The 21,637-nt window shown below is 40.1% G+C and overlaps 2 protein-coding genes across 2 annotated transcripts in view; both read right to left on the reverse strand.

Annotated features, from left to right (window-relative positions):
- The window catches only part of kcnh2b (potassium voltage-gated channel, subfamily H (eag-related), member 2b), a 298,591-nt gene extending 292,397 nt beyond the window's left edge, over positions 1 to 6,194 (reverse strand). The window contains exon 1 of the mRNA XM_084747800.1: positions 5,350 to 6,194. Coding sequence (XP_084603926.1) covers positions 5,350 to 5,425 — 76 coding nt within the window. The 5' untranslated portion in view covers positions 5,426 to 6,194. The remainder of the gene's footprint in view (positions 1 to 5,349) is intronic.
- A 4,992-nt stretch (positions 6,195 to 11,186) lies between these two features.
- Positions 11,187 to 21,637, reverse strand: part of sspo (SCO-spondin) — a 94,659-nt gene continuing 84,208 nt past the window's right edge. The window contains exons 116-117 of the mRNA XM_084746892.1: positions 15,870 to 16,020; positions 11,187 to 11,734 (exon numbers count right to left, since the gene is read on the reverse strand). Coding sequence (XP_084603018.1) covers positions 11,712 to 11,734; positions 15,870 to 16,020 — 174 coding nt within the window. The 3' untranslated portion in view covers positions 11,187 to 11,711. The remainder of the gene's footprint in view (positions 11,735 to 15,869; positions 16,021 to 21,637) is intronic.

Consider the following 21,637-nt stretch of genomic DNA (forward strand, 5'->3'; position numbering starts at 1 on the left):
ATGTGGGGCAGAAAATAAGAAGAAGCTGCTGCAATGACGTTTACTGAATTTAAAACTGCCCAGTTAGGTGAATCCAAGACACCCCGTTACACTGACGGCAGCTATATTTCTAGTCCGTGGGCCAGTGTTAGTGTGTTTTTTTCAATCGTGCACATATATGACACTGCTTTATCCATGTCCAACATGAAATGCACCAAAAAGATCAAACATGAGGTTTGGAGTGCTGCCTTTTTTCCTAAATTTATCTGTGAAAGCAAGCAATCCTCTTTGCAGTCTTTTTTTTTAATTCAGTGCAGGAGAAGCATCTATTTCTTCTTGTGAACGTGATTATAAGACCAGTTTATAAATAAAGTCTCAGAACTGATTAAAATCTCACTGTGTCTCAAGAACATTTCCAACAGGATTTCTGTGTCCTCTCACACAATATGGCAGGTGGAAACGGTCTCCATGTGGTGTGTGGTGACAACAGATGCCCAGAGTTTGCTCTTTAATAATCATCTCCTCCAAGGCTGAGCATCAACTATCCAGAGCTTGTGATCTCAGCACATTATTTTCAAAGCAGTCCCATCCAGGAGGAGGAATGGCTCTGCCGCGCCGCTTACTCTACCATGAAGGCTGCTTTTTACACCGCTGCGCTCTGAGATGGTTTCCATCACTTACTGTATACACTGAATAAACAGGATGGGCCTCCTCCTGATTGTTGTTCAGATAAATTCACCCAGCATCCATTATAATAAAGAAAAGCAGTGCACTACTGTTTGGAAGCCCACGCCAGGCTCTGCCTTTCACAAATATTAGTTCGCTTAGCTGTGGGTGTCATGAGAGGAGTGGGCTCACGTTTCAGTGACGTGGAGCGGAGGGGTCAAAGTGGGAGACATGGAAAGACTGAAATGGGACCTTCGAGTTCTCCTGAAGAAATACTCAGCTGTATTGGCAAATCTCTCAGCCATGCTGCAGCTTAAACCGATCAATACAAGAGTTTGCTGTATCAAAGACAGATTTTCTCAGCTTAAATTTCCAGCGCCTCTTACCCAGTGGTGTGAAGTAACTAAGTGCATTCATTTTAACAAGTATTGATTAGAATTTGAGATACTTCTACTTTACTTGAGTATTTCCATTTTATGCTACTTTATAATTCTACTCCACTACAATCCAGAGGCAAATATTCTTACATATTACATTTATCTGATAACTTTACTTACTACTTACTTTGCACATTCAGATGAATAAGACAAAATATGACCAACAAAACCATTATATGTGTTATTATAGGTCAAAGGAGCAACATGTGACAACTGCTCATTCAAAAATAAGTACAGCAGTCCAAATAGCGAGCTGGAGGCATAGACAGTATATTAAATAGGTTGAAATCCTCTCCACACTCGATGAAGCTCAGGCAGGCTGCAGGAGTGCAAGACGAATGCAACATTATAATTTGAAAGTAGCAAGCAATGATGAGTCCTGCACTGTAAGACGATCAGCTGTTCATAACCGTCAATTGTCTGTCAATGTAAAGCTAAGTCTGTTATCCTGAAGTCTGAGTCTGGAGTTTGAGTTCAGTGAATGTCTGTCCTCTGCCTGCCAAACTCCATTAACATTTTGTTCGATTTAACAGTTATAACTATCTACTCCTTCTACAGGATCACTGATGATTTCTTATGACTCATACACAGACACTTATTCATTTGGTGATCATTCATTAGTTTGAACTCTAATTAACGTGATTTAGAAGGAGGACAGCACAGCAGCAGAGTCAGAGAAGTGAATATTTCAGCTTGACATGTTTCCTTAATCTCTGATGACATATCTCTGTAATTTTATGATTTATTACAGTAAATATATTACAGATTTCTCCTTTAAATTAAGACTTTCTTGATCCTCAGAGAAGAAATTCCTGAGGTGCTCAACAGTATAATGAAGTAATTAAAAGTTACATTTACCAGCTGCAACATTAAAGTGATGAACACAGTGATACATCAATAATACATTTATATAATATACATTACTTTGAAATGGTCCATTCTTTTACTTGTGGTACTTTAAAAGTGTTGTATACGTCATTCAGCCTCACTAGATGACAGCAAACAACTGTTTGCTATGTAAAGATTTAGAGGAGAATGAAGTCATGTTGTTATCTGAGCTTCTGTTTATCCAGGATGGTCACATGTGCACGCGAGTCCTTCTCTGTCTTCCTTGTTGTCCATTTTCGGCATGGCGTCCTGGTGATTAACTTCCTCAGAATTACAGCTAAACAGTAAACTAAAATATGTTTCTGAAAACATTTTAGAAACAGGCAATGCAGTGACGCAATCTTGAGCTACCTTTGATCAGCACTGCAACGTTTGGGACTTTCTGGAAACTTTCTGAGTTTTGGCAGTCTCAGTTGGAAACCAGAGACAAAATGGCAGCCACTTGGTCACAGTATATCTCATATTACATCTAAATAGTAGACTGAAATGTTCTTTTGAAAACACTGATGAGAAATATGCAATATAGTAACAGAATTCTGATCCATATTTGATCAACATTGCCTAGTTTCACAGTTTCATCTGAGTTCCAGGAGTCTCATTTGGACACCAGAGCCAAAATGGCAGCCTCCTGATTACAACATTTCTTGTATTACAGCTAAACAGTACACTAAAATATGTTTCTGAAAATATGTGAGGAGAGAAATAGGCAATGTAGTAACATAATCTTGATCCACATTTGATCAGCACTGCCTAACGAAGTAGTAAGTAAATGAAGCGTGCTTTTGTTTGGACTGAGATGCTGCTTCTCTACAGTGACCTCTAGAGGAAGTGAATGTTGTATACAGCACCTTTAACTATATTCTCTGATGCTAATGCTTTTGCACTTTTACTTGAGTCAAATTTTAACTTTAACTTTAAGAACTTTCACTCATAATTTAGTTTTTTTACACTGTTACATTGCTATGTTTGCTCAAGTAAAAGATCTGAGTACTTCTTCCATTGCTGCGTATACTTCACAACTGTGGAATGAGTGTGGATGTCTAAACAGCTGCTGGTGTCCACTGACGCTCCTCCTCCACGCCCAGCAGCTCATCAGCCACAGCCGTTAGACACCATGTCATCACCATCAGCAGCACGCTTGGTTAGTCTGACCAAAAGCCCGCTACAATCAATAGAAAATGATTCTGATGATGAGTCAGTGGGAAAACATTTGGAGAGCGCGGATGGGAGCTTCTGCCGTGCCTCTCAGCTCTAGGTTATGTTCCCCTGTAATACTGAAGTGCTGCTCTCATAAATAATCTGAACCAGTTCACATCTGCTCTGAAGATACACTGAGGAGACGATCACGGCGGAACGGGGCGGCAGCATTCCATTCAGTGGCAGAATACGTTCACCTTTGCAGGGTCATCCATGCTCATCAGGATGGAAAAATAAGTATTGCAGGATTAATGTCAATTACTCAACCTCAACGTCAATTATTCAACTTGACTGCACTCGTGTGGAGTCGCTTTTCAGCACCTCAGTGTCAGGAAACAAGGTGTTTTTGCACCAAATACGCCCCTTTAACACCTCGCTGGAAGCTGTGCTTGTGCTGTGACTCCTGGGTGTTACGAACGCAGCATGACATCACTCGCTAATCCAGAGCAGCGAGTGATGTCATGCTCAACCCAACAGCATATGGTGAATGGAGGAAACACTTAAAGTGGGAAGAAATCAAGTTTACTAAAGAGTTTCAGGTATATTTCACTGCAGCTCACATCTACAGTGTAATCTGCTCCTGAGAGCAGAATTTGACTTTTGGACTCCTTTAAAAAGCATTGAAATCTACAATAATTGTCTCTTGCGTCAGCTGGGCTGTTAAAACCTGAACTGACTAAACGTAACCTGCAACAATCACCGTCCTCATCTTGTTTATCAGCCCTGAGGCGAGTTTCTGCAGGAAAAAAACGTGCTGTTTGTGGCTGCTCAGGCACGTTTGAAGTCTGGTCACACGTTCTCAGTGATGGAAAAAAAAAAATCATGAATGACTTGCATCAAAGATAACACCGCCGCAGGGAAGCGAGGACGGATGAAGCCCATTTTGAAATATAGGCAGCTTCAAATTTCATGCCCCTGGGCTTGATGAAAAATTTAGTAGCTCGGATATGTTGTTTGCTTTTGTAGCTAACTGCAGATTATTTTATAAGGTATTGATTTTTTTCTTTCAAGGTAAACAAAACAAAGTACATAATAGTTTTTAGTCTGAAAAGCATATGTAGGGTGTTCAGTAGCTTCTGTATTAAAACTATTTCATACGGCCACACCAACTGAGCCAAAAATAATAGATTCATCAGTCAGTTTCTGCAGCTTTGTCTGACAAAATCAGTCAAGGCAGCAGCAGCATGAGACACTCAGGGTGACATTAAAGCATGAGAGGATCTGCAGAAACTAAACTAATCAGATTTTTCTGTTGGAATGGATTGTTTTGGAACACTTTTAAAGCCTAATGCAAGAATCATTCCTGGATGATAGATGTGTGGTGACGCTGCAGGGTTCAGATCCACAAATTACAGACTTCAGCAGCTCAGATCTACAGTAAGAGAGTCAGACCGACTCACTGGTTGGATGATATTGGCCTAGCAAAAACATACTGGTATATATCACCATCAGCATATATGTTGTCTGATATTCTTCTGCATAAAAAATGCAGATCCCTTTAGTTTTTCCTTTTTGTTTCCTAGGCAGCATTTTATAATTGATCCTCATTCTTAACTTAAGTTTTTTTTTTTTTTTTAATTTATAGGAATTTATAATTATTGAAAATTCAAGTAAAATTTCACTGCTTCAGTGCCCTGATATTGTTTTGGATAATCTATATATAAATAAAGAATACTGGCTGGTCAACATTATATTTTACTCCATTACTCTAGTATCGGTAATGGCATCAGCCCCAAAAATCTAACATTGGTCGGGCTCGAGTACACAAGCTGTTCATGTTGCGAACAGAAATGAATGGGGTGTAAAATAAACCCTCTAAAGTCAGTCTAATTGGTGTAAGTTATTATGATGTCATCTTTAAAAGATAATCATGTATTTTTGAGGTTTTGTTTGGTGTTTGTTGAGCTTTTCCTCACATTTTCTCACCTCTGCATCCCTGCACCACTGTGTGACTTGTCAAAGCTATTAACCATGCATCAGCAAACATCATTATTGAGGCTAATTCTGGAAAACAAAATGTCAGCCTGCATCATTAGAATGCCATTTTCAAACAGCTTTTGAGTCAACAAATCAATTATTAAAAGTGGGCCTTAATGAGAGGAAAAACAAGAGGAAACAGGCTGCAGGGTTATATAAATGATCTCACAGGAGGTTAAAAAAAAAACCAAAACAATCATCTTACTTTGACTGTCGAATTTCCTGATGATGGTGTCCAGGAAGGTGTTCTGCGGAGCCACATGGCCCCTGCGGACAGGCATGTTGGCTGCGGTGGCCCCTGGACTTTGAGAGACTTCGCAGGAGTTTGGATAATCTCACACCGAGGCTGCGTTTCCAGTCCCCGCAGCCGAGCGCACGGTGCTCACTGCGCTCCCCGCATGGAGACTCTGACTCACGGGCAGGTTCGGCGGGAGTAATCCGGGGGCCAAAGTTTTCCCAAGTTGCTCAGACGGACGATGTGAGGCTGGTGGTGGATCTCCAGCAGAAAGTGAGCAGCAGAGGAGGAGAGTTGTGGAGAGCAGGCGCACTGTACGCACGGATGGCAGAAGTGAGCCGTCTCCAGCCTCCAGTTTCCAGGTTGAGAGGAGCGAGGGTGTCTGTTTCTGTCCCCTGAGGGGAGGGCCGCCTGTCAGATGATATTTCTTCCTGGTCTCACACTCGGTGGAGCAGAGCAGACCTCTCATCCTGATCCTGCGCTGCAGTCCGCTCCTGCGAGGCGGACTGGCCGAGCTTTCCGACGAGCGTCGTTGGAGCCATAGTTGGGGCGCTGGGCTGCGCGTTTTTTTATTTGTTTCTCATTCCAGCTCCTCTGTGCGCCTCTGGATGTGTGTGTGTGTGTTTGACTGTGGAGAGAAGAACACAGGGATGGTGAAAAGAAAATATTAGAGAGAGCGCAGATCCGCAGCTTCAGTCGTCCTAGATGGTGTTTTTGGAGGTGTTCTCTGTATCTCTCCTCCTCCTCGCTGTGCGCTCTGCCGGATGACTTCAGCTCCACCGGCGTCTAGCTGCGCCTCTTTTAACCCTTTGCTCATCACGATGTACAGTAAATGAAATAGAAGTAGGCTACATGCGCTCTCAGCCTCACAAATTCTCCTCATCCACAAAAAGAACAGTTTATGTTACAGCTAAGGTCCTCCAAGTGCGACCTGGAGACTCTTGGATTGGCAACAAACTGGTCCCAATATCGATAATAAAGTTATTACAAATTATTCATTTGACAAAAAGAATCATCATTTATTAAAAACTGGGGAAACTGCCCTTAAATTAACAGCAAATCTAAGACATATTAGGGCTGAAGGATACCTGATGCAGGTGGTGTCACGTGGTGTGTGTTAACAGCGCAGGTTTATCATCACACACACCTGCTGTGAACGGCTGCGGTCAAACGGCTGCTGCTGACAGGTGTTCAGCCTCCACATCACCTGCCTGCCTGTTTGTATGGAAGGGATTCATTTCACACATACACACGTCCGGCTGTCTGTCCCCACTGTTCCCTCTGTTCTCTTGTGTTCTCTTCTGTTCTATCGTGTTCTGTTGTGCCCCACACGGGAACATTTACCTGCTCAGAACCGGAGTGAAGCGTCTCTCCTCCCCGAGTCGCTGATTTTCATATAAATACACTCAGTAAAATCGGTTGTGATGCTGCTTCTGTATTGTGTCTCAGGGTTGGATGGGGATTCACCACTCAGCCTGCTCAGCTACGTCATACCGTCGGGGTTCCCCCCTTCCGTCATGCTGGGGATGATGCCTTCATGAACTGTCGGAAATTGTGTTTCACGCTGCCTGACGCGCTATTTAGACCCTGTTTTCTGTGTGAATGGTGTCCACACTGAGTTTGAAAATTTAATTCAAGGTCTCTTATGTGTATTAGTTGTGTCGGGATGTACATATATATATATATAATTTACTGAAATATCATCAAATGTATCCAGTGGTGAAATGTAATAGTAGTACATTTACTGTACTTAAGTACCATTCTGGCATACTTGTATTTTACTGGAGTATCAAATATTAACTTGAGTATTGAGTACTGTTTGGCGCTTATAGTTACTTGAATTGTTATACAATTATATGATATAATAATATGCTTTTTCGTGATAAAAACAGAACAATATAAGATTCTATAAAACACAACATAACATTAATATTTGCATGTTACAGTATGTGTGAGATTATCCATACTATTACATATATCTGTACAAGTGAGAGGTGTGTTTCTATTTTATCTGTATTTTTATTCATCCCTTGGTCTTTGTACCTCTATCGTTGAGCTGCAACGTGTGAATTTCCCTGGCAAGGGATCAAAAAAGTTTATCTATCTTATTTTGTGGCTTTTAAATGAGGTCATGTTTTTATTTTTATTGCTGTTGCAAAGCAGTGGCATAAAAGCATTCGCTGCACATTGGCTAAACTTTATGATGCCTTTAAATTGTGTTTGATTTGTGGAAACAATTGTCTTGGTCCATTGTTAAAGTGGTGAGTTTAGGGAGCAGAGGCCATGAAAGACTAACATTACCAAAAGCATTTATTTATAGTCATGAAATCAAGCAACAAATATAATTTGAATCCAGGAGTGGTTGTGAAGTATGAAAATGTGTGAGTTTGAGGAGTCTTCTTTTCCTGACTGCACATGAAGGCAGCAGCAGACTAAGCTCTCCCTGCATGCCCAACAACCTCAGGCTTTCTCAGAGTCCTTTAAATCCATTGGAACAAGTTTTTATATCCGTCTCAGGGATGTAATAGGCCTTGATTGGGTAAAATTTTACTTGTTTTTAGTTCAGTCTGATTTTGGCCCAAAGCAACACTGCTGCTCACTGGGTGCATTTATCAAAATGACCTGCACAGCAACATGAATGCATTCATTTTCCCAGCGATCAGAGTTCTAATGATTGGTCAGACGTGATGAATTTGCAGCCTTGCAGTTGGACGAGGCCTGAGGAGCCATCCATCAAGAATGTGACATTCTGGTATGAATTAAAAATGCATCGGTTCCTGCTCTTATTACATCCAGTGGTGTTTACTACAGCAGCTGAAAGCTGGAGGAGGAGGAGGAGGAGGAGGAGGAGGAGGTATGCTGGTTGGCCTTCCTCTCTCAACTCCCTTATTTAGTCAGGAAAAGAGAGAGGGAGGAAGGGAGGACAGAGGAGACGAGGAGGGGAAGGAGGGAGAGAAAAAAGCAGACAGTTTCTTGTCATAGATGAGACAGATCCCAGCCTGTCACACTCTTTTTCTATTACCAGTGGACACACACACACACACACACACACACACAAAGATAGAGTGAAAAATGACTACATGCTGAAGGAGTTCTTAATGCATTTTTACCTTGCAGCACAATAATGAATAACTGTCTGAATAAAGGAAGTGAAAAAGCTCTAGTCGTCCCTTTGACACATCCATTAAAAACTACATCTTCTGATAACGAATAAACAGTTCAGCAGCAAATTAATGTTTCTGAATGTACTGAGAATTACAACTAAATCAGCTGAAGATGCATTTGGTCACAATGGTGCTGTTCTCTGCAACAAAGTGCCTGATGAACCATGATCTGCTGCAACTGTATCCTCTTCTGAAGAGCAGTTCTCTCATGTTTTGGTAGTTAAAACAGACTGCATTAAATATGTGTGTGTATTTCATGTTGTTTGTCTTGCTGTAAAGCTTAATACAATACAAATACAACTGACTTGACTTAAACTGTCATCAGAAGGAGTAAAACATTCCCAGGGAAACATTTTTATAAATATGTATTCTGCACAAAATAAAAATCAAAGGAAATGCTCACACATTTATTTTTGGAAGAGAAAAAAAAGATTTCAAAAAATGCTCATCATTAATTTATAACTGGTGTATTTCTGGTTCTACTGAAGCCTCAGTAGGAAGCAGCCAGATCATCTGGAGCAGGTTTACTCGGAGTTCCCAGGCTCACAGCCAAGGTGAGGTGAAGCAGCCTTTCTGTGCAGTTTCTACGCTCCTCACCTGTGGAACAAACCTGAGGTGAATACTGAATACCTGAGGTCAGCTCCCACTGTCAGCTCATTTAAATCAGGGATTAAAATATTACTGCTCACTGCAGCTTTCCAGGAAAGTAGATAATGTCTTGTCAAGGTGATCTGTAGCTATTGTTTTTTTATTTGTTTGCTTTCACATTTCTTTTTATGCCTTTTCTTTTATGCTTTGTTTTAACTCTTTGTTGGCTTGCTTTTAGCTTTTTTTCATAATCTTAACTGCAATTTTAATGTTCTTTTAACATTTTAATGTATTCCTATGCTCCTGTAAAGTACACTGAATTGCCTTCAGTCTGAAATTTCGGCAAAAGAAGCCAAAATCAGTTTTTTTTTTTCTCATATGTGACTCAAACCAGTTTTTTTCATGGCAGTGTGAACAGCACTAATGGAATTTGTTCTTTTTCAGGTCTTGTTTTTTGCAGGGTGACCTCAGTGTGAACAGTCAGATCTGTATTTCATGCGACTTTTATGCCTGAAGTGTCTTGCTGCAAGATTCTTGTGGAGAGGAGCTGACAGATGTAGTTAAAAGTAGACTTCAACATCCTGAACTTGTGTTTCTGTGAGCCCACACACCACCGTACAGAAGTAGCAGCCACTTCTCCACAAAAAGCCATTTAATTTCTCTCTCATTGTCTCTTTACAATCTGCTCAATAATTCGCTGGCTTCCACTACACATCGATTTATAAATTAAACCAAAAATGCCAAATTCAGTGGCCTCCATGTTTACTTTTGTACGACAGAATCCTGCATGTGATGCTTTGTCATTGTTCCTTTGTGCATGTGGTTCAGTTCAAGACCATTATCACATTTAAAAAGGTCATGTGAGCAGCCAAACAACAACAAAAAAACAGGTCTAAGCAATAAATCAGAATTAAGCACTAAGGCTTTGTTTCCCAATCCTGGTCCTTTGGGCCCACTGCCCTGCATGTTTTAGATGTGTCCCTGCTCCAACACACCTGATTCACATGATCAGCTCGTCATCAAGCTTTTGCAGAAGCCTGATAACAACCTGATCATTTGAATCAGGTGTGTTGTTATGTTTGATGTCTCTGCACCTCAGATGAGTTTTATAGCTGTAATGTCAGAGGAGCAGGAGAGCGTCCATATTTGGTTTGACATTGTCTGACATGATGGAGATGTATTATATTGTTTTTGTTGCTCTCATTGTGTTATTGCTCCTGGTTGCTATGTTTCTAGTGTCTTGTAAGGCCGTGCCGGCTGGACACCTTCTGCTGGATGACACTTGGAAAAATAAAGGACCTTGCCTATTCCTTTGAACTGGAAAAAGAAAAAAACAACACGTTGTGTGGGATTGGAAAAAACAATGGAAGCAAAGAGTGTTTGTGAGGAAATCTGGAAGCATTTCATCTTTATTTAAAATACAGTAATGTTAGTGATCTCATGAATGACACACTGGGTCATGCTTAAATTTAAATGTAATGCAACACCTTACAATGGCTTACAGATAAGATCTTTGACTTTTTTACATGTAAAATTCAGTGTAACAGGAGACAAGGTTGTGAGAAAATAAGGGAAATGAGAAGAACAAGGTGTTCTGTCACGTTCTGCTGGACACTGTAAATGGTATACTGGTTCCCAGTATATTTAATGATGGATTTTAAGAATTGCTGATTACTTTTAAGGTTCTTCATGGCTTCTCTCCCCGCTATATATCTGAACTCTTACAACCTCACACACCAGTATGTACCCTTAGATGGTCAGGCTAAGGTCCCGGCTGAAAGCCAAAGGGGACAGATCATTTGTAGTCAGGACCCCAAGGACTGTACCCGAATTTTAAGTATTTTTGAACTGTCTTTATATCTTCAAACACTTTTATTTCCTATTCTTGCCCTCCACACTGTATTAGGTTTTATAAACCAATTTATTTTAATCTGCTTTCTTTTAAAACTTCTTAAGTTTGTTTGATTTTGCTGCCTTTGTGAAGCACTTTATGAAGCACTCTGCAATTTGGGTTTTGAAAATTGCTCTATAAAAATATTATTGTATTTTTTGTAAAAAAAAGATCATTAAAAATATTTTTTTAAAAGACAAACCGACAACAATTTTCTCCATGTGGAGAAATTGTTTATTGACCAGTCCACTGGAACTACATTATAAACTGCAACATAAAAAAATATCTAACCAGTTAAGATAAACTCCAACACACAAATAAAACACATCTGAATGCATAATAGGTCTTGCTTGGATTGTATCATAATATTACTATAAATACAGTAGAAAAAGGCTGTACAGACTGAAGAATAAACAAAGTTTTAGAACAGAAACTTGATGATCAGCAGTAGCATCCAGTCATATGATGACTAAAGACTACAGAACGATGTGTACATCAACAGGCTCTCAGGACTCATCCATCCATCCATTGATCTGTCCATCCCAAAATCCTCCATCCATCACTGAGCTGGCTGTCAGTGTGGCGCTCTCACTTGACTCGGCGTTCATAACTCGTCCTGCTCTCACCCTCTCTAGCGAATACACACATTCACACTCTCACAAACACACACTCACAGACACACTCGACACTCAGCGTCTGGACAGGTCACCTCCTGTGAAGAGAAGAAACAGTGAGACTGATGGGATCATGACTTCACGGTTATTTTCTGCAGTGATGTCATTCCTCTGCAGGATAAAAGGTAGAGATCGAGTGTCTCTGAAGCATCTTATCCTCATTCAAGTGTGTCTAAACTGAATGACTTCATATATTCTGAATATCTGTTTTTCCAGATTTAACTGTATTACAAAAATCTACTTCAAATGTACAGCAAATTATTTGAAATGCATTTTTAATAATAACCAGCGCATATATATGTATATATGTAAGTCATCTCCAGTCTCGTGTCTGGAATATGTGAGTGTCAAAAGAGAGAGTATTAGATTAGAAATTAGAAAAACTTGTAGTTGCAGTAAATATGTCTAAGTGTGTGTGCGTGTGTATGAGAGTGGCCACACACTATCAAAGATTGATTGCCGTGGCGACCAAATCCGTCAGACGTGATGTCCGCGCGAGTGTAGTGCTGGGAGGGGAGTATGAGCTGGGGGGGATGTTCTGTGTCGTATGTGGCTACATCCAATTAACTAACGCAATCAGCCATGTTGATGAATGGATTAGCACGTAATTGCTTCAGAGGTGGGATCCTTGATTGAATTATTCATGGCGGGCGAAGGCAAACGTATGTTTCGCTAAGATTAGAGCGTATGTGCACGTGTGAATCTGTGTAAATGTGTGTATGTCAGTGACCATATGTGCGTGCGTGTGTGTAAGTACAGTATGTTTGTGTGTCGGTCTAGTGTTAATGGAAAGTGACTGAGAAATTGTTACAGCCACTTACTGGGCTGCTTTCTGTGGGGGGAAACCTTCACACTGGTTATAGTCGTGGCCACACTCAGTCACTGATGTTACAGCAGGTATTTTTTCGTGGCTGTGTTTCAAAAACTGACCAACACAGGGCCAGTTTGAGCCAGTTGGACATGGCATTCATTCCATTTTAGCTAAGGACATAAAACAGCACAGGCTGCTTATGTTTGTTGACCTAAATCAGTAGTTCCCAACTTTTTTTTTCATGGAGCCCCCCTACTTGTATCTAAGGAAAGCTGTGCCCCTTCTGCCTGCACACATACACCAGAAGGATGAACGATTCACTCCAAAACTTAACACTTAACAATGAAGTAAACATCAATTAAATTATTTCCATTCTCACAACCTTTACCTTTGGTGTAAATGACTCTTTTCTAGGATAAGCTTAACATTTTCTGATTTAACAAGCCAACAAAGAGCTTCTACACACTCATTCTTACCAACAGAACAATGATGCTTCATTATGACAGAGCTTGAGAGGTCACAGAGTCGCGGCCCTCTAAGTCACCTACTATTTTTAATTGAGTACAAAGAAATGTATCCTTTTAAACAGTTTTGTATACAGGTTTTTGCATAAATAACGTGCAAATCTAATTTTGACGACCTCAGAGCAGACAAAGTCTTGAGTCCCTCTGTGATTTCTGGTGCCTCCCTAAGGGGCGCCTGGAACCCAGGTTCGGAACCAATGACCTAAATGACAGCTTGTGTGACAAGCACATAAAACAGCAGGTGTACCTGAAGCATCGGGAACGACAGAGACCAGTGAACACACACTCAATATTTCACACAACTTTTCATTGTTGAATCTGAATGGATAAAGTAAAGAACTCCTTGTCAGCTCTTAAAAGCTGTAAAAAAAGAGATTCCAAAAAAATGAAAAGAGTTCTTAAGGATGGCTGCATATTGGTTATCAGTCTCCTTGATTACTAATAATCAGTATTGGCATGGATCTTGGGAAAAACATATTGATTGATGCCTAACTACAGCCTCCGCTGCACTATCTGCAGCCATTTGATTATCATTCAATGCAGTGACTCCCAACCAAGGGTACATGTACCCCTGGGGGTACTTCTGCAGTTGCAAAGAGGTACTTGGAAAGACTGTGGAGGGGCTCAACTAATTTGAAACAATAACAGATAATTATAATTTGATTAAGGCACAGTTGTGTTTAGAAGGAAAAAAACCCGTCATTAATAGGACTACAAATTGTCATGAGGGTGCTCTTCATTTATTGTCACACCTCCCACCAACCTGAGACAGTTCATATATCTGAACGTCACCTGCTCTGATCGAAAGTACATGAAAAATTGTCAGTAAGTGAACAAAAGCCCAAAAGCTACTTACTGCTAAAGGTAACACATAAATAAGGATTGTTTTTTGTATATTTATTATTATATATTATATATTTATATTGTACTGATCCCCTCTCATACGTTCACAGTGTTAAATAATGTCCAATATAAGATGCCTTCAAATGAAGAAAGCAGGGACATGGCAGGTGGTGGTGTTGAAGAGGTGCTACATCTTGGGACTGTGGGGGTGTGTGGAACCACTGAGCTAATGTCCTGTGTGGACCTGCTTGCCTCTTATGCCACCTGCACTCCATTTCAGCAGGTTTCTGCACCACTGATGATACACAACAAGCAGCACGCTGACCAAAATGACCACAGCACCTTTTCAACACCTGCTGTGACATCACTGACTGGGGAGGAGCTTCAAAGCTGCAACTAAAAAAGAGCTGGGTTAAAGTGGAGCTTCGTGTACAGTGAGGTGGGTTAGGGTGGAGGCGGGGGCAGCGGATTGGATCTGTTTATCTGTTTAGTGTGATGCCACGAGGATAAAAACTGTCCTGCATCTCACACTTCTGTACCTCTTGCTAGAGGGTACGGGTGTGAAAAGCTGTGTTGAGGGTGGGTGGATATGTGGAACTGAAAGTGATTACTTTGTTGAAATGACACAGACAAGGATTTTTCTCTTTTTCTAAGCTGGCTCAATGTTTAATAGTATCTGCTGTCAGTGCAAGAACTCCTCAACATGAAAGACTACAGGCTGAGTCACACTTTTCATAGGAAACCTCGTACTGTATACTGAATAACTGTCTTCAGAGGCAGCAGCAGCAAAATGTTTATATATTTATGATTTTAGATGAGAACATTAAAGTAACTAAGATTTATCCAGATCTGTTGGTGTAATTAATAATTTCAATCACGATATATGAAATTTTATATCACAGTAAATGTATATCACTTCTGTGAATTGTTCAGTAAATTCAATTTAAAAATAGTCCAAAATACTGTCATATGGTATATTTGCTATATCGCCCAACCCCAACATATACATGATAAAAAGGCTGTATGATAAAAGAAGAGCCAATCCAAGTTTAATGAATTATATGTAGACTGTTGAGTGCTTTACCCAGAGTCAGCTCAGAGTTAGGCAGATTTCATTGCATAGTAATAACATATTAGCCACAGTGCCATGCTGGCCACTCATGAGGTTTAGAGTGCAGACAAAGGTTTTGAATCTTAACTCTTGTTGCAAATATTTCAAACTAAAAACTCACAGTCATCACTTCATCTAAGGTTAACAAATCAAACCTGTGGAAATATGTGGAAAGTTAGCTGCATGAGAATTTAAAGATTGTGTTTTCTGGCTCACACGATGGAAATACCGTTGTCTAAGATGACGTAAGCGATGCGCTCTTTAGTGAAATGTCCTTTATTTATGATGATTTCTTTTGGCTGGATGATTATGAAAAACTGGAGTTGGGCTTGATGAGGAGAACCATTTTTTTTTTTTTTAGCAGATTTTATTTGCCAAGCTGAGGAGAAAATCAAGAATATTCTGTTGTTATTCTGTAAAATAATGTGTAATTTTGTAATGTAATGAAATGTAATAAAATGTCTGACCAGTGCAACTGTATCTTGGTTTCTTGTAAATCCATCAGGGCTGGGCACTTTGTTGCATGACAAGTACATTAAGGAATCAAATTAATTAAAAATGAGTATTTTTTTGGCTTACATCTTAGCTTATATTAGTAGAGCCACATTGGAAAACAGTGCAGTTATCATAAGAGAAAAGTTGTAAAAAACATTCTGCAATACACTTCTGAATATGTATATATTTTTTAAAATCAAAATTGCACTTTCCCTGCTTGGAACATGCCCAACACTTTCCTGCCAGTTTGCTGTGACTGCTGTTAACCCAGAGTGTGTAAACTGGTCACGTGGAAACGGTTTTACATATATTCAAACACTCGGTTCTCACAATGACATGAGAGATGTATATGCAAATCCACCAGGCCACATTCATTCATTGTTTCCCACCTTGACAGCTGGTGCATTCACAGCTGTGTATGACGGGCAGGACGACCGGCTCGCTCTCTCCGCTTTCACACTGCAGGCTGAGGAATCGGACCGGGTTGTCAGGGTCCAGACGGTAACTACAGCACTCGCAAACTGATTGGAGGTAGGGCTCCTGCAGAGGAGGAGGGAGGAGAAGAGAGAGTGAAATGATGGCAGAGGAGGAGCGGAGTAAAGGGAAGAGAAGAGGTGAAGGGGGGAAAAGGCAGAGCGAGCCAATTAGGCAATTGGAAGAGAGGAAAAAGGAGGAGTAGTTTAAAGGAGGTGAAAGGTTATTGGCAGGGATGATATGGCAGAGGAGGCAGGTAGCCATACTTTTGGGGGTGTATCTGAAAATAGAGACTCACACCAAACACTAGTGTAAAGCTCCACTTATAGAAATATTTTGTGTTTAACAGTAAATCAAATAGACATGTGTGATGTGAAAGGTGTCGCTCACACTGAGGAGGCCACAGTTATTTTGACCCACACAGCTGCACAGAGTTTTTCAGCCTCCTCATCAATCTCATTTTAAACGGCTGTATTTAGCAAACAAGCTCTGATAAGCCCACTGTTCGCTGTCTATAATCAAACAGCAGACAGACATAGTTAGTCAATGGCTGCTACACACAGTCGAGTAATTAGCAGCTAAACAGGCAGATATTTTTGTCAGGAGTTGGTTCAGACCAAAGCAAACCAGAATTCCCACAATAACACAAACTAACTGACCAACATCTCCCGTGTTCTGAGGTAAAATTACTGTTTTTGTCAAAGAAGTCTAGTGGCTTTAGAAAGTGGTATTTAGTGATATATTGGAAAAGGTTGTCTGACAGCAAAGTAAAGTTGAGAAAATTTTACACTTACCAATACTGATTTTTTTTTAATCTGCTTAACAAATTCTGCAGCTATACCTGTCACAACAGTACATTGCTTAGCTTCCTACATGGCACCCTGCTGCTTCTCAAAACTGAGGATGTGTCGACCCAAAAATACCAGCTAATTTAAAGCAGTGTTCATGGTCATTTTGGGCACTTAGAGGCAGGGAAAGATGCTACAAACACAGCACTGATATATTTACACCACATTTAATTATGGCAGAAGTGCTAGCAATCAGTTGCTCATCCAGCAGACACTGAGCAACCTCAACATTCATTTGGAAATTATTTATGTCCACCAGATGAATATAAATATATATCCACTCTTCATCTTGTTCTGGTTTGGTTTCCACTGACTCCTGAGGGAAATATCTGGGTCTTTAGCTGATCCATAATTTTCATCAGCTAGTTGCTGATAACCTTAGGGTGTTTCACTGCACTTAGCCCCAGGCTAAGAGAGCTGTTAGCCTGAGGCCAAGATCTCTCTTAGCCTGGGGCTACGAGAGCTTTCACACTACCACAATCCTGGAGCATTCCAAAGTGGTTTAGCCTAAGGCTTGCTGGACCTGCTCCAGAGTAAGGTTAGCCCTGAGTTTGTGGGGTTATCCCTTGAAAACTGACTAAACCTGGGCTAAAACATGCCAGTGTCAAACAAGGCTAAAAGCAAGGAGTAGTCATGGAATATTCTAAAATGTTCACATCAGTTGATGTGCCAACAAATGTGTGAACCATATAGCCCTGTGCTTAGCTTAACCCTGGTTTAGGGGATGAGTTAGCCCAAGATTAACTCTTAGCCCAGGGTTAAGGATAGCCCAGGGGGCTAAGAATATGTAGTGTGAAAAGCCCTCTTGTCTGTCTGTCCTTTGGAATTGCACAGAAAAGTGGATTTATTAGAACTTATTCACTAAAAAGTTGTTTGCAGCTGGAAACAACGCTGCCGAGAGCAGTGAGAGTGAACCAGAACATTAAAGCTGCAGGTCATAAAAACAAAACAATGAGATGAAAGAGGCTTCATAAATCTGAGGGAGACTGTAAACACAGTTCATAATTATCTATAGCTTCATTACAGTGAGATACCAACACACTCACTCCCAACTCATCAAATACAACAATCTGGTCAGTGACCTTACGCTTCACTCTATGACATGCAGCTACTCCTCTACACTAAAAATTGCACATCAGGGTTTCTTGGTCAAATAAGCAATAATAAATATGCAGCATCCATGTACACTCATGGTTTTGTTTAAAATTAGTATATTACTAAAAGAACAAGTCAACATTGACTTTTGGTTTCACACAAACCTCAGTCTTCCAGGATGAACATCATGTGTTTGTTTGACCCCTCCATCCACCCAGCCTCCTCCATATGCACACCTTCTCACTTTTTATACTACGTCGTGACTTTGACTGCCCAAAACACAAAGCTAGAGGGAAACCTCCAGAAATTACGCTTTGGTGTTCTGAGTTTAAAGCATCGGGGCAGTAAGTGAACAAAAGCCCAAAAGCTACTTACTGCTAAAGGTAACACATTAATAAGGATTGTTTTTTGTATATTTATTATTATATATTATATATTTATATTGTACTGATCCCCTCTCATACGTTCACAGTGTTAAATAATGTCCAATATAAGATGCCTTCAAATGAAGAAAGCAGGGACATGGCAGGTGGTAGTGTTGAAGAGGTGCTACATCTTGGGACTGTGGGGGTGTGTGGAACCACTGAGCTAATGTCCTGTGTGGAACTGCTTGCCTCTTATGCCACCTGCACTCCATTTCAGCAGGTTTCTGCACCACTGATGATACTGTGTTCTGAGTTTAAAGCATCGGGGCACTGACCAAACTGCTGTATTTGACGCATTGGGAGTGAAAACAGGCTGCAGCTACAACTTTCACATACTGCAGACATGACTCATTTTTAAATATGAAAATAGTAATTATCGCACCTTAAAACTCTTTGTTCGCTACAGTCATTTTGGTGATTTTACATTATAAAGCACAACAATCTTTTATTTATAGAGTGCATTTCAAGACACTCAAACACTATTTATATGACAAATTAAGTAAGTATAAAAAGAAATAAGAAAGCTAAAATGAAATGCAAGCACAAATTAGGGAATCAGGTAATAATTGAGCACTGTAACTCTTGAAATACAAAAGCGCGGCCTGTTTTGCATGATAGAAGGCAGCTTCTTGGAAGTTGCACTTATGTGTCCAATTAGTGGAGGCGACAAGGAAGAGAGAGCTTGTGGAAAACCACAACGGATGGCAGCAGAGAATGACAGATAATAGGGGGAGAAGCAGGTGACAGGAGGGAGGGAGTCCAGGATCAAAAACTCAAAACCACCTTCAACTACTAAGCAGCAGTTATTAGTGTTTCACACACTTTGAAAAATCCACAGTGTGTGTGTGCATTTAACACTTCAGCTGGTGGTGAGACAGAGCATGTGACTCCTTTGAATGTATTCCTGCTTCTTCCAGTCCTGCTGATCAATGAAAAGGGAACTTCTCTGTGCTGCCCAGTCACTGGTTACCATCCCTAGTTGCCACAGTAACAGGAGGTAATGACACATTTGGCTGAGCTGATGTTTATTTTTACTAATCTGACTGACTCTATTTTTACAGTGGAGATGTATGGATGCCAAAGAAGAACAAAGTCACCATGGTGATGAAGTAATGAGCTTGCTGTGTTACAAGATAAAAAAAAAAGACAACAAGTGAGTGCAGGAAAGAAAACAAGAAGATAGAATCACTAACACACTCTACATGTGACCCCTGCACAATTCCAAACATCTATATTTAGTTCAGCAGTGACTCAACTACTGAATTATGTATTTTTGTTTACCTGCCTTCATGCCGTCGATGTGAACTGTGTATATAAGTGTAACTACAGCTGACAGAAGGCAGAGACCGTCAGAGACTGTTAGCTGTAGCCTGTTTATCTCTGAAGAAGTGAGATTACAGAAGGTGTGACCAGCTGAACGGAGCCACATGTTTGACTTCAGTTTTGCAAAAACTCTCTTTAACACCCTAATGGCAGGTCATGTTTCAGGAAGGAAACAGATGGGCATTTTGGCTGCTCAATGACAGCTAAGCCAAAAATCCTGATTATTTCCTTGCATATTGTAAACACTGTCATTAATAATAGTTAGGATAATAGGATTTGAAGGGACAGGGGTTTAACTGCTTTTCTGCCACTTTGTATTCACATGTTTATTAGGGCTGTATCTGACTCTGAATTTTGGCAAATCAGATGTCGCAGATTAATACAAAAATGCATTCCTTTTTTTCAGTTTAGTGTCACACTAAATTCCTATATCAGCCTACATGACTACCGTGGTTAGCCTACCACACGTGTTAATGCCTTTCCTCCTCATACATGATGTGAAAACAGCTGATTTCCACAAGATGTTGGTGGAAAAAAATCAATTCCCAGATGCACTGTTATTCTCACTTGCAAGATTATACATTGATTCAGAAATATCACCCATTTCTTGTCAATTATGATCGCCTGTAAGACAAGCATGAACATAGGTTTTTAGTGAGGATGGCTGAGCGTGCACAACTGCAAATAGATACAATTAAACCGACACCCCCTGACATGAAAGCTAGCATATCCTTCAACTTTAGAATTGATAGCCATCATATTCTGCCAGGACCCTCTAGACCACAATAGCTGACAATTCTAAATATCACTTATAAAACACTTATTTACATATGTATCTGTTTATTTTTATTTGTTACCTATTTATCATTCCTTTCTCAATGTATTATAATTACTGTTAGGTTTGACGTACTTAATTATTCTGTACATTCATACTATGACAGACCTCACTCATTTTAAATCACAGTAATTGCATGATGTCAGTATCATTTTTATAATTATTATGACTGATTATGGGAAAAAAAAAGCTAGCGTATGGAAGCTTTTGACCTTCTATGAAGTTTAAGGGAAAGGGGACCTGGACAAAAGCCATCCTGTATCCATCTAGATTTTTTTTTTTATGCGAGTTGCTAAGTTTTGGCAGTATAATGAGACTAAATGGCACTTGGATTGTAAAGCACCAAAAAATACATTTGAAAAATGCAAAACTTATGTGTCCTTCCCTAAATTAAATCACGATTTATGGAAAGAGACGCTAGTTTAGAATTTTTCAAATGATTCTTTTGTTGCTTTGAGCACCACAAGTTGAATGCTATTTTTTCCCATTATACTAGAGAGAAGGCAGACATCTCTACGGCCAATATCTCCAAAACTCAGCAACTCACACCCAAAAAATCTGGATGAATAAACAGCACTACAGACTAGAGAAAAAATATGTATTTTTGATTTTGGAGTGAACTGACTCTTTAATAAACGATGTATGGATCATTACAAATGTGCTGTTTTAAAATAGCAAGTAATCACCCACTGAGATAAAGTAAATCATGTATAGAAATGTAACATTTTGATGCATTGAGATGCATGGATAATTATTTGAAAGAGGCCTTCTAAATCTGAATCAAATTAAATTATGAGGTGCCAAGAGATTCCCCACTCCTAATTTCCACCATTAGAAAAAGTGAAAGTGTACATCTTGCTCAAAGTTCAAGTGTAAAATCCCATGGAGTGTCTCTCCTGCCAGGCTGCTGACAGCGCTGTCAGCCTCTGTCTGGCATCACGCTGCTCTCCGTTTCTATCAAACTTCTCTGCTTTCATCGGTTGGTTTTGTGGTTTGTGGTGATTTAATGCTCCATCTGCAAAGTCTGCAGCCCAGCATGTTGTTGAACTGCTCTGTGTACAATGACACAACTAAAAAATAAGGGCTGTAACTGGTTTACCAACCACTCCACCGCAGGTTTCAACTTCTCTCATCAGTTATTTATAATTCCTCATTGA

The sequence above is a fragment of the Lutjanus erythropterus genome, chromosome 21 (assembly GCF_056507025.1).
Source record: "Lutjanus erythropterus isolate fLutEry1 chromosome 21, fLutEry1.hap2, whole genome shotgun sequence".
Taxonomy (NCBI): Eukaryota; Metazoa; Chordata; class Actinopteri; order Lutjaniformes; family Lutjanidae; genus Lutjanus; species Lutjanus erythropterus.